At 47.1% G+C, this 11,909-nt stretch overlaps 1 protein-coding gene across 2 annotated transcripts; it reads right to left on the reverse strand.

Annotated features, from left to right (window-relative positions):
- Window positions 1-363: 363 nt before the first annotated feature.
- HEY1 (hes related family bHLH transcription factor with YRPW motif 1) lies at window positions 364-4,397 on the reverse strand. Of its 2 annotated transcripts, none has more exons than XM_061171531.1 (5): window positions 3,859-4,397; window positions 3,522-3,597; window positions 3,286-3,381; window positions 2,931-3,012; window positions 364-2,042 (listed from the first exon to the last, which is right to left on the reverse strand). In XM_061171531.1, exons 1-5 carry the CDS (start codon window positions 3,945-3,947, stop codon window positions 1,459-1,461), a joined length of 927 nt encoding a protein of 308 aa, XP_061027514.1. In that variant the 5' UTR covers window positions 3,948-4,397; the 3' UTR covers window positions 364-1,458. The 2 variants fall into 2 exon arrangements, with proteins under 2 accessions (XP_061027514.1, XP_061027515.1); XM_061171532.1 differs by having other exon boundaries at window positions 3,298-3,381; window positions 3,859-4,393.
- Between the last annotated feature and the right edge of the window lie 7,512 nt (window positions 4,398-11,909).

Raw genomic sequence — 11,909 nt, forward strand, 5'->3', positions numbered from 1 at the left:
ACAGTTTTATGATTTCATCAGAGTTCTCTCCCACCCTGCAACTACCAGTCTGATTTGAGGTTTCTTGTCCATAGACGGCCAGATCATCTGACATAACAGCTAGAGGACTATGTCCCCTTATGGGAGTCACACCAAAGCTCTGTACCATAATGAAGTCACCTTATTCAAAATCACAAATACCAAGAACAATGAAATTATTAAACATAAGAAAACTGATGACCAGGCAAAATGAAAATGAGAGACAATTTATCTTATCTTAGCCAATAGAGGGAAAGGCTAAAGTATGTAAGACATATACAGAAGAATTTGTTCTTTTTTATTTAGTCACAACACATCAGTACAACAGAGGTCAAACCCAGTTCAGTGGAGGTTGTTTAAACTACACCTGCTAAAGGAATAAACCTGTAAAATGATGCTTTAATAGCCCAAATCAAATTAAACCAAATAGAAGACAGCAAAGCCCTTTTAAGTATCTCAATAACCACATTTCCATGCACCAAAAAGGAAAACACAACATAAAAATTTCCAGTGAAAAGAAAACATGGCAGCTCCAGGAAGAATTAGGTTATGCATTTAACAGGTTCCACTGGACTATTCCATTGACCACTTGCACACCATGATCACTTATCCATGTTAACATTTGTGAACTTGAGATCTGTGAAATTAAAAATTCATTGCATTGCTTGGGGCTGGTAAATGCAGACATATTCTATGCAATCATCTTCTGTCTCTCCCCTGACAACTCCAAACAGGGACCTCTCCTAACCAAGCCAGAACTGTGAGTCCTGGTAGACGACAGCAATTGGTCATTCAGATTCAGGGGCCCTGATGGTTTGTACGTTCACCCTACTGCTGCAGGAAGCAGAGAATTAGCTAGTCTTCTTTCTTGGATAAAGCTGATCATCTGATTTGTCAACGCTTTATTCAGAAATATAAAATTCAATATAGCCCCCCCAAAAAAGAATATCATTTATACAACACCATAATTGTCAAAATATCAACAAATAGTATCATGTTAACATTGAGTATAGTGGTTTGGAAAATTAATTCTAAAAAGAGACTGTATACAAGGAGAAAAACAGACCCAAAATACTAAATGTTAAAATTCCCAAAACTTTGAGGCAAAATGGAATCATTCTTAGACAGATAGGTTTACAAAGTAAATTAGGCACAGTCCAAACCTATCACCAATTTGTTGGTTTATAGTCACTATTTCAATTTAATGTCTGGAACAAAATTTAACAACTAGTTTTTAAAAACTGCTAATACATGACATGATAAAAAAAAAATTAAAAAAGAAAAAGTGAACCAACAAACCTTTCGTCTTTCAACAAAATTTATCTGAAAGTGTACCTTCTTCCTTTTTATTTTACTGATGACTTTAAGGTGATGTTGGCAACAGCCCAGCTCAGCTGGGATTTTAAGCTTTCCCTTCCCTCATTCTACAGCATCAGTTCTTTAAAAAGCTCCAATCTCCGTCCCCCAAGGTCTATAGGGTTTGCCAAGGTTTGCTGCCTGCGTGGGTGCCGAAGGGCTCAGTGCATTAGGAGAGAGTAAGTGGAAGGAGCCAAAAGAGAAGGGGAAGGCCGACAGGGAGGCCACCGAGGAGAGCAGAGGCGGCGAGAGTTTGGAGGCGGAGGTGACCACGGGGAGCACCGGTCCAAGGCTGCCGCTAGGGGGCGCCCGCAAAGCCGACGCCTCCGGATGTGCCGTGGCCAACCTGCCCTGGTGGTGGGGTTCCGTGGGCGAGGCCGTGGTGCCAGTGTTCCCGTGGCCATTCTGGGGCAGCAACAGGGGGTGCGCGACGTGCGGGTGATGTCCGAAAGCACTCCCCCAGGGAATGTGTCCAAGGCCTGCGTGAGCGCCGCTTGCCGCTTCCCGCTGGGAGGCATAGTTGTTCAGATGCGAGACCAGTCGAACTCGAAGCGGGTCCGTGGCATCTAGTCCTTCAATGATGCTCAGGTAACGGGCGACTTCTGCCAGGCATTCCCGAAACCCCAAACTCCGATAGTCCATAGCAAGGGCGTGCGCGTCAAAATAGCCTGGGGAAACAAACAAAAGAAAAATCTCAGAGCTTCGCTCATTTCCCGCATTTCTTCAATCCCAAAGGCAGCCCTTCCTGGCAAATATCTACATCCTTTTTATAAAAAAACGGCATTCACGGGCTCTTCTGAAAGTCCAAATATTTGGGAGTCGACCAAAATCTTTGCATTAATCAACATGAGAAGTATGTCTCTGCTAATGCAAGTTCAAAGCCCAGTTTGAGACTGCCAAGCAGAAATTGGAATTATACCCTACCGGCAGATGAAACTATGTTCATTCCTTTCATGTTTTCCCTCAACAACAACAAAAAATACATCAAGGACAGAAAAACCACAGAGTAGTGAAATTCATTAGACACACAGATGTAAGTTATCATCATGGAGCTTTTAGGCACTTGGACCAGAGTAAAGCATTTTTCCGGCTGGAGACAGACAAACAGACCTCCTCCGTCTCCCACCTTCCTTTGGGTTTTCTTTACTTAACCACAACAGGTTTCTTTCCTCAACAGTCATGTGGCAGCTTATTCTTTAAGAATCTTGTATATGAAATTAAGACCATATACTTAAAAAAAAAAAAAAAAGCTTTTTCTCAAAAAGGTTAACGAACAAATCAGCTACCTGATCAGAGCTGTCACAACTTTAGGGCACCTCACCCATAATAGGTATTTTCCAAAAGAAGGTGCATAAGCTTAATTTGCAGAGGGCTGGGGTGATGAATTCACTGGAGAAAAACCTATGCGCACGTGAAAATGCACTGACAGGCAACCCCACACACCACAAACCGTTCTCTCCCCACCCCCAAAGCACACAGTAAAAATAAGACAGCGACTGCACCAATCCTGGCCATCGGTGGCTGTTCACTCTTCCCCCACCGGACTAGAGATGTACCTTTCCCTCCTGCAGTGTGCAGCATTTTCAGGTGATCCACCGTCATCTGCAGGATCTCGGCTTTTTCTAGCTTGGCAGATCCCTAGAGAAGAGAACAACAACAACAACAAAAACTGATTTGGCACCAAGTGCCTTTGGGGAACAACTTAAAATATATATGCACATATATGCTCTGTAAATCATAAAAGTACAGACAACAGCAAAATAAATTATCTTCCAAAATATGTTGGACTCTGGATGAATTCATTTCCTCCGCACAAACAACGCGGTTATTTTCCACGGCACGGGTAAGGTTCAGATTAATGAGGGGAAGAATTCTGAAGGCGTAGATAGCTACACGGAGAGCTCTACCTACTTTCTCCATTACCTGCTTCTCAAAAGCACTGGGTACCAGCCTCCTCAGCTCAGACAAACTGTTATTGATCCGATCTCGTCGGCGCTTCTCAATGATCTGTAGAAAGCAGGCGAAACAAAGGGGAACATTTCCATTACGGCTGTAAATTCCAAAGTGAAGAAAGGTGGTTCTTCCCGTTAATTAACAAAACAACCCCCGCCCCCCCAAAAAAGAGGGTGCACTGTAAAGAGACTCACGCCTCTCCGTCTTTTCCTGGCCAAGATCTGTGAAGATGTAGTTGGGGACATGGAACCTAGAGCCGAACTCAAGTTCCTAAATGGGGGGGGGGGGAACAGGAATCGCCGTTAAGCGAGAGGAGGTGATCTGAGAGGTTGCCCCCACGCCCTCCCCGTACTCAGATTTTTTTTGGCAACTTGGTCTTGAAGAGCCTCCGGGGTCTTCACCCGGGGCGGAGGCCTGCCAGAGATGCGCAGAGGTCAGTGCAGGGCGCCGGCGTGCCCCGGGCCCTTGGGCGCTGTCACCGAGGCCAGCCGGCGCTCGCCTCCCGCTCCCGCTCCGCCGCCGCCAACTCACCCATTCTCATCCGCACTCTCCTTTTCCACCTCGATGGTCTCGTCCAGCTCGCTATCGGAGGAGCTGTACTCGGGGTGGGCTCGCTTCATGCTGGCTACGCGGGGGATCCGGGGGAGGGTCGGCGCGGCGGGCAGGGAGGAGTTAACTGCAGCGGCCCCTCTCCGCGCTCGGCTGCTCGCGCTCCGCACACACTGGTTCGGCTCACTCCCTACCTCCGGTTAAAACTCAACCATCCCTTTCCCACGCTGCGCCCCTTCCCAGGGCCCTGGGGAGGGCGGGGGAGTAGAGGGGGCGGGCAAGGGGGCGGAGGGGCGGGGCGTCGGCTCCCGGGCAACAGCCTTCCCTTGGCCAATCCGGCTTCTCGCTCCACTGATTGGCAGCCGCTCAGGGGCGGGGCGGGGGCGAGGCCAAGGGCGAGGGCGAACCCCGCGTCCGCCCTCGGCGCCCGCCCCTGCCCGGCGGCGGTGTGTCGGCTCCGCAGGGGCTCTGTCGGGCCTCCGCTGGGGGGAAGGAGGAGGCGCGGGCGGCGGTGGGCCGGCGGCGAGCAGGCTGGGGAGGCCGGGCCGGGACACAAGCCGGTCGGCGGCCACGGCCCCGCCCCGCCCCGCGCGCCCCGCGCGCCCCGATTGGGCTGGCCGCACGCCAGGGCCGCGCCTGCAGCGCCGCCGGTGAGCCGCACGCGCCGCGGGCCGTGGGAAAGTGCCGGCGCCGCGGCCGCCAGCCAATCCGGGCGGCCGGCGGCGGCGGCGGCGGCGGCGGCGGCGACGGCGACGGCGGCCGCGCTGGCGGCGGCGGAGGTGGTGGTGGTGGCGCTGGGTGTCCGCATGAATGGAGAAGAATGCGCAGGCGGGGGAGCGGGGCCGCGTGAGGGCGCGCCGGCTGGGCTGGGCGGCCGCGGGCCCGGCCCCCCGTGTGAACCTGTAATCGGAGCCTGGGCGCCGGGCGGCCCCGGAAGCCGCCGCCCTGCGCCGAGGTAAATCTCCGCTGCGGGCCCGCCGTATCCGGCGGCGGGAGCCGCGCGCCTCCGGCAAAGCCAGGCCCGATGCATCTGGCCGGGCGGCGCGCCGGGCGTTCCGCGGAAGGTGCAGGGCGCCGGGAGAGCGGCCGCCGGGACGCCATTCACTGTGGCCACCAGCCCAGGGCTCCGGGCGCATGCAGGGGAAGATGTGGTTTCAGAGAATGTTCTTTTTCGGTTTCTGGAGCTATGTCCTCACTAGCAGACGGTCTCGCTTCCGCAGGGGTTTCCCAGTCTCCAGGATGGAATGAATTCCCCTGTGCATCTAATGTCCGGGGAAATGGAGCGCTTGTTTTCTCGGCTGACTTGGAGGTGGGGGTAGGGAGGAGGCCCCTGGGGATTTTTTTTTTTTTTTCCCCAGGCGTTGGCGGCCAGATCTTGTCAGCGGGCGACAGGGTGACGGGACTGAGCATTTGCGTCTGAGGCTGCCCTTGCTGCGGGGATGCAAGTCTCTAACCCCTAGACGCACACGCGCAACCCACACACATCCGGCCTAGGTGGTGGCGTGGCGTGTACTGAGTGCTACGTGCAAGTCCTCAAGAAGATAGATGTTTCAAATATATATATTGTGTATCTCGGGCTGGTTCTTGATTTGTAGAAACAGCTGGGTGGTTGTTTTGAATTCAGAAATCCAGGCTTCTCTATCCCTGACAAAGGAGCAGAGCTGTTCGTATTCCTGTCAAGTCCACTCTTGTGGCTGCCGTCCTGTCAGTGAGGGAACGCTTGATATTGTTGAGGATAATAGAAATATGCTCACTTTGAAGATTGCTTGTCCGTTTCTATCTCTCCTTAATTACTGATCTCAATGCCCTCTTAATACATTTTGGACGCCGCACAATGAGCGGCCTGAGCCTAATATGGACGTTGGTTTCTCAGCCTCTCACCCACACACACGTTATGCCACTTCCTGACTCTCATTAAACCTCTTATTCCACTAAACCTACACCTCCAGCCCCTCAGTCCTTCCCAAGGGCCTCCTCTGCTTCCCTGTCTAGGCTGGGTCCCTCCATCAGCCAACTGGGATTTGTTGTTTCTGGTGCCCCAGGCGTCCTTGCTCCCTGGTATTCCATCAGAGGCCACTTGTCAGTTGTCCCCCTGAGGATAATCCCACTATCTGCTTTCTCTGCTCTTGGCACATGTAACAGAGCTCTCTGGGGTCTGCTATAATCACAAAACCAGAAGTTCAGCCTTCTGTGCTCCTTTCCATCCTCCCCAATCTTCCATCAAGGACATCATTGCCACCTGCCTCTTCCCTCCCAGAACCTGGTGGTCCAGGCATAGGAAACCATCCACCCACTCCCCTCTGCCTTCCAGAAGTTTCTCTGACTTGTAATTTCTTCCCCCAAAGTGACAGGCCACCCTGCCCCAGAAGTCAGTGTGTCCACTACCCCGCTGTGGTTCTGTTAATTTTCCCAGCCTCTAGAATCTACAGTGAGTCAGCCTTTCCTGCCTTGGCCCATTTCTGCTGCCTTGTCGAGGTATGGACAAGCTGCAGATAGGTGGGGGAGAGGAAAAGACAAAGTGAGGTTGAGGATTCCTCACCCACATTGGTACCTAAACAAAATATTTCTCCCATACTCAGTGTTACTTTTCGGTGAAAATTGAGGTCTACGTTAAAATCATCTATTTCCCGTGCTTCTGAACGTTGACTCTCCTTCGTTCATACATCCAACAAACACTTACTGTCTTCTATGTGCCTGGCACTGTGCTAGGACCTGAGAATGTGACTGTGATCCAAAGGTTATATGGTCCCTGCCTCCAGGAATTCACATTCTAGTGGGGAGATAGTTCACAAGTCAAATAGTTAATAGACGTGTCAGTGCTTGGAAGCACCTTTTGATAAGGAAGAACGAGGGGGTGAGGATACGTTCTGAGGTCTGAGAAGGCCTTTTCTGAGCTTGGGAAGGGACTTGGATGAAGATGAAGTGAACGAGGCGGTTCAGTTAGAGCCAGGAAAGAAGGGGTCGAGGCCTCCCACCTTGGGTGGTGGATTCACGGGAGAGAGTTGGACTGAAAGCACGAGGCCCAGCGTTGTACCGCCTGCTCCGTAGAGGGGATTTATCCCTGGAAGCTTGGAGCAAAGAACTGCTGCTTTAAACTTAGCAACCCCCTGTATGCAAGGCAAACCTGCAAAAGTGACCCCCTCTCCAGCCTGAGAGCAGCTGCCCAGCCTAGCCCCTCAGGAGAGGGCCTTTTCCAACGGAGTGGGCGTGGAGTAGAGGGGAGTGTTATTCTTTTATAATTCATCGCTCCTGAGGTACCATCCTTTTCCAGTTTGCATGCAAACCCATTTCCTTGCCTGGTTTGTGGAGTTTCAGTTTAGTTATTTATATCCAGCCCGTTGCCTTTCTCTGCATTCTCTTGCAGAAGAGATGCTCCAGGTGCCCCAGAATAGATAGATACTCCGGATTTGGGAGTTCATCCACAGGGCCACTCCTGGGCTGGGCTTCCTCGGAGATTAACTGGTGAGCCCTCCAGAGGAAAAGAGCTCATCCTCACACCACAACTTCAGCATTTCCATATGAAAGAGGCTTAAGTTGGGATGAACATACACACACTACTATATATAAGATAGATAACCAACCGGGACCTACTACTGTATAGCACAGGGAACTCTACTCAATATTCTGGGATAACCTATATGAGAAAAAAAGTTTTAAAAGAATGGGTATATGTATATATATAACTGAATCACTTTGCTGTACACCTGAAAGTAACACAACATTGTAGATCAACTATACTCCAATTAAAAAAAAAATTATATATATATATATATATATATATATATATGTGTGTATATATATATATATACCACCACTGTGGGAATCAGTAGCTCAGTCCCCTGGCGAACTCTGGAGACTGCATAGGAAAAAAAAGAAAAAGAAAGAGGCTTAAGGATGGCCAACTGGCCAGAAGGGACACAGCAGCAGTCAGGTCGGGGACTGCCCTGGAAGAAGCCATGAGCCGTCAGTTATCCTTTCATCAGGGCTTTAGCCGCTGTGAGGTCCTTACTTTGGTGTCCTCAATGAGGCCCTTTTTCCGTCAGTTTGCTAGTGAGTGCAGGTGATCGTGAATAAACGGGTGTTGGGAATGGTGTGCAGGAGGGCCAGAGATTCCACCTGCAGCCCAGAGAAAAGAGAGAGGCTGCCTCAATCTGGGCTTTTAGACAAGTTGCTGTATCCATTCCGAGGCAAAACGCCTCTGTTAAAACAACTTTTACGGGAAGCCAGCCAGTGTTTGAAATATCCGGGTCTTGCTTGTTTATGTATTCATTCAACAAACTCATATAAAGCCCCTACTATGTACTGGGCACTGAGTCAGGCCTGGAACATTGAGCTGGGAAGCCACAATCCCTATCAAGCTACTCACAAGTGTGTTCTAAAGACGTATTCAGATCAACATCTTAGCTGCATGACAGCGGGCAAGTTATTTAACATCTTTAAGCCTCAGTTCTCCTCTCTGTAAAATGGGAATATTAATAATTATTATTTTCCATTGTCACAGATTAAAGAAGATCAATTATGTAAAGCATTTTACATGGTGCTGAGCCATTAGTAAGCACTCAAACAGCAACTTATTATTTACTAGTAATATACCTGATTTACCAATGAGTAAATAAACTTAACACTAGGTTACCCCTCAGTTTTCTTCAGATACTCTGTTACACATCTAATGAGGAATAAATAAGCATCTAGTAATTGGATATATTAAAAAACAGTGTCACTGTAAATCAACTAGACTCCAATGTAAAATAAAAATTAAATTTAAAAAATTAAATTAAATTTAAAAAACAGTGTCTCTAGAAAGTAATATCCTTTTAAATGAGAAAGAACCAGTGCTTCTTGTGAAGAATACTAGATTATTTTGAGTAGAGTGAAAAAATAAGCATCTGCTCTTCATTATTAGTGAAAGTTGTGCTTTTTGAGTCTCTTTCTAAAGAGCATCCCTTGAGCGTGCAGTGCTATGAATATGAGGACAAATAAGTTGCGTACTTATGGAGCTCAGCGATGGCTCCTTTGTGAGAACCCACCAAATCAGAAACCACACGATAGAGTCGCCCAAAACTGTCAGACCAGAATTCTGACTAAATGCCAGTTTTCCTCTGTTCCCCATGCTTCCCGCTTTCTCTAGAGGCCGTGTCTTAAATGCCACATTGCCTTGTGGCATGTCATGCCTCGCAAAAATGCACTTCCACTACCGTCTCTCCTAATTGAGGTCAGATGTAAGACCCTCTGTGTTCGCCCTGAAGGAATTGTTTAATTGGAATCCCATCAGGCAGCAGTGTGGTACGGCGGGAGGGGGAGAGGATTCCAAGTTGCCTGCTTGGGTTTTAGTGCCCCTTTCCTGGCTGTGTGACCTTGAGCCCATGACCATACTTCTCTCCTCCAAGCCTCGGTTTCCTCATCTGTAAATTAAGAATTATCCCTCAGCGTTGGTTTTGTTTTTTTGAAAGGTAAAATGAGACAAAGCATTTTGTAAAATACTATACAAATGGTACGCCTCCTGCTTATGTGTTATGATGGTAATAACATGGGCTGCTTCATCTGGAGTTTGGCTTGGCCCCTGAAGAAGGAGCTTCTGTAGGTTTTCTTGCTCCTGCCAGTAAATTGCTTCAGGATGGACCCCTCCATCTTTAAAAAAGAAAAAACAAAAAACAAAAAACAAAAAAGGATATTTAAAATGCCAAAGTGCATTTCACATAACATTAAACTTTCAAGACTCTCTGTAAATAAAAGAATCTGTTTTCAAATACATTTGGGCAACTCTTGGCAATCTCAGGGCACATGAGAGCATGAACGGCTCTGAGAAGTCCTTAGTAAAGAAGCCTCATTATCCTGTGCCTAACTCAACACTTCCCAGATTCATCACCTTTTTTCACATAACATCTGCTAATATTCTACTAAAACAGCATCCCTAAGGAATAGACTTTGGGAAATTCTTCACTAGCATAGAAAGGATGCATTTTGCTTTTGATTAAAGGCTACTGACCCACAAAAAATTAAATTAAGCATAAGTGAAAAGTGACTTAGTAAGAAGTATTACTGAGTTCTGGATATAACTTTTGCTTTGAAAGTTCTTTGCTGACTAATCTGAGAGACCAATTCCTTGAAAAAAATTGAAATGCTTTTAACAGCAAACACTCTTATGGAGCTTACCATATGCCAGGCACAGTTTTAAAAACTTCACCTATCATTAATTGAATCCTCACAATAACCCAGGAAGGAGAAATTATTATTTTTTCCCAGTTTTAGAGGAAGAAGCCTGGGCAGAGAGAAGTAGGAGATTTGCCCAAAGTAATATCTGAATCCCTGCTATTTGTTTGACTCCATGACACCTTCTTTCCCTCGAAGAGCAGTTTACAGCGTATTTTTTTCTCAATTAAAATGATGCAAGTAGTAATTTACAACATATTTTCTCAATTAAAATAATTCAAATACTAATTTGCAGTGTATTCTTTTCAAAATTTAAGTAACTCAACTAAACTTTTTATTTCCACACTTCCAAGACAGCTCTGGATATAAATGAGATAAATCTTAGGGTGTCACGAAAGCAAGTTTGTGAATCATTCCTCCTCGGAACATGTATCCAGTTTCATTCAGTGGAAGTGGAGGCCTATTTTCCTAGGTTGCCTGGACATTCATGCAATACTGCAATAGCTGCATCCTACAGTGTCATTAGATCCTGTGTCTACGTGTTTCATAATTTAGGACTTTTGTGTTCGTAGATAGTTATTATAAAGAAGTCTAAAATGATTTAAAATTATTAAAATTCAGAGTGTAGTGGGAGGGTCCAGGTGAGCCCCAAACTGGAATTTTGTATGTTTTTGAAACTAGTGGGCTGCTAACCCCCTCAGTTGTCTGTCTGCCTGAATTGATGTACACTGGAGTTTTGAGTTTAGGTTGAAAGGAATGTTGTTGTTTTGTTTTGTTACTTTTTGATTCAGGGGCCCAGAGCAGAGATGCGGAAGAAAAGAAAAAAGAAAGGGGAAGATTTTGAGACTCGGTAGAGAGATTAGGCCCAGAGGCTGAAGGAGCTGTTTGTGTGATAGATTACTCTGTTTAAAAAACAAAACAAAACAAACCAGTGTTGATCAGCACCCAGGTAACAACATGCTGCAAAGTTGGGATGGGGTCATTCTGCAACCTTCACCCCACCCCCATGCATACTTACCACCAAATGGCGCTCTGAGGGTGCAGGGTAATGCACCAGTGGAAGACTGGAGGCTTGGCAAAGTAGCAGTCTTCAGGAGGGCCTGGCAGTGGTGAACTTGTTCCTGAACATCAATGAGGCACTGTCCAGGTAGGGCCAAGAACTTAGAAAGGGGACAAAGTCCCAGCAGGCAGGAAGGGTTAAGAGTCACTGTAATTTGGGCATTAATGTGACCTTGCCTATACTCAAAGGCTAGTGGGACCAGGCACCCGTCCAGTTACAAAAAGAGAAAAGAAGTGAATGGTGTTTGGATCTCATTCCTGCTATGGACTGTACTGTGTCCCCCCAAAATCCATATGCTGAAGCCCTAACAACCCCCTGCCATGTGATGGTATTTGGAGATGGGGCCTTTTGAAAGTAATTAGCTTTAGATGAGTCATGAGAGTGGGCCCCTCATGATGGGATTAGTGCCCTTATAAAAAGAGACCTCAGAGAGCTGTTCCCTCCCTCTCTGCTATGTGAGGACACATTGAGAAGACAGCCTTCTGCAAGCCAGAAAGAGAGTCCTCACCAGAATCTGACCATGTTGGCACCCTGATCTCAAATCTACATTCTCCAGGACTGAAAATTTTAATTTGTGTTGTTTAAGCTACCCAGTCCATGGTATTCCTATTTCAAAACTTATAGAATGTTCATGTATTTTATTTCTTTTATAGATGTGTTCTATTTCACAACTTTTAAAATATATTTTACTTGTCAATCATTGAAAGAGCTAAACAAAAGATTTTCACAAATTTTTCCCACTTAAAAGGTCCCATTGTTACAGCATCAAAGATATTTTTCTGTTTTTCAATGACTTTTTTCAATCCCTTATCAAGTATAATTT

Source organism: Eubalaena glacialis, chromosome 17, assembly GCF_028564815.1.
Source record: "Eubalaena glacialis isolate mEubGla1 chromosome 17, mEubGla1.1.hap2.+ XY, whole genome shotgun sequence".
In the NCBI taxonomy this organism is placed as follows: Eukaryota; Metazoa; Chordata; class Mammalia; order Artiodactyla; family Balaenidae; genus Eubalaena; species Eubalaena glacialis.

Coding starts and splice junctions, on each gene's coding strand:
- HEY1 (XM_061171531.1), bottom strand. CDS start 3,947: ATGAAGCGAGCCCACCCCGAGTACAGCTCCTCCGATAGCGAGCTGGAC. Junction 3,598..3,858: donor GAGAGTGCGGATGAGAATGG/GTGAGTTGGCGG, acceptor CCCCCCATTTAG/GAACTTGAGTTCGGCTCTAG. Junction 3,382..3,521: donor CCAGGAAAAGACGGAGAGGC/GTGAGTCTCTTT, acceptor TGCTTTCTACAG/ATCATTGAGAAGCGCCGACG.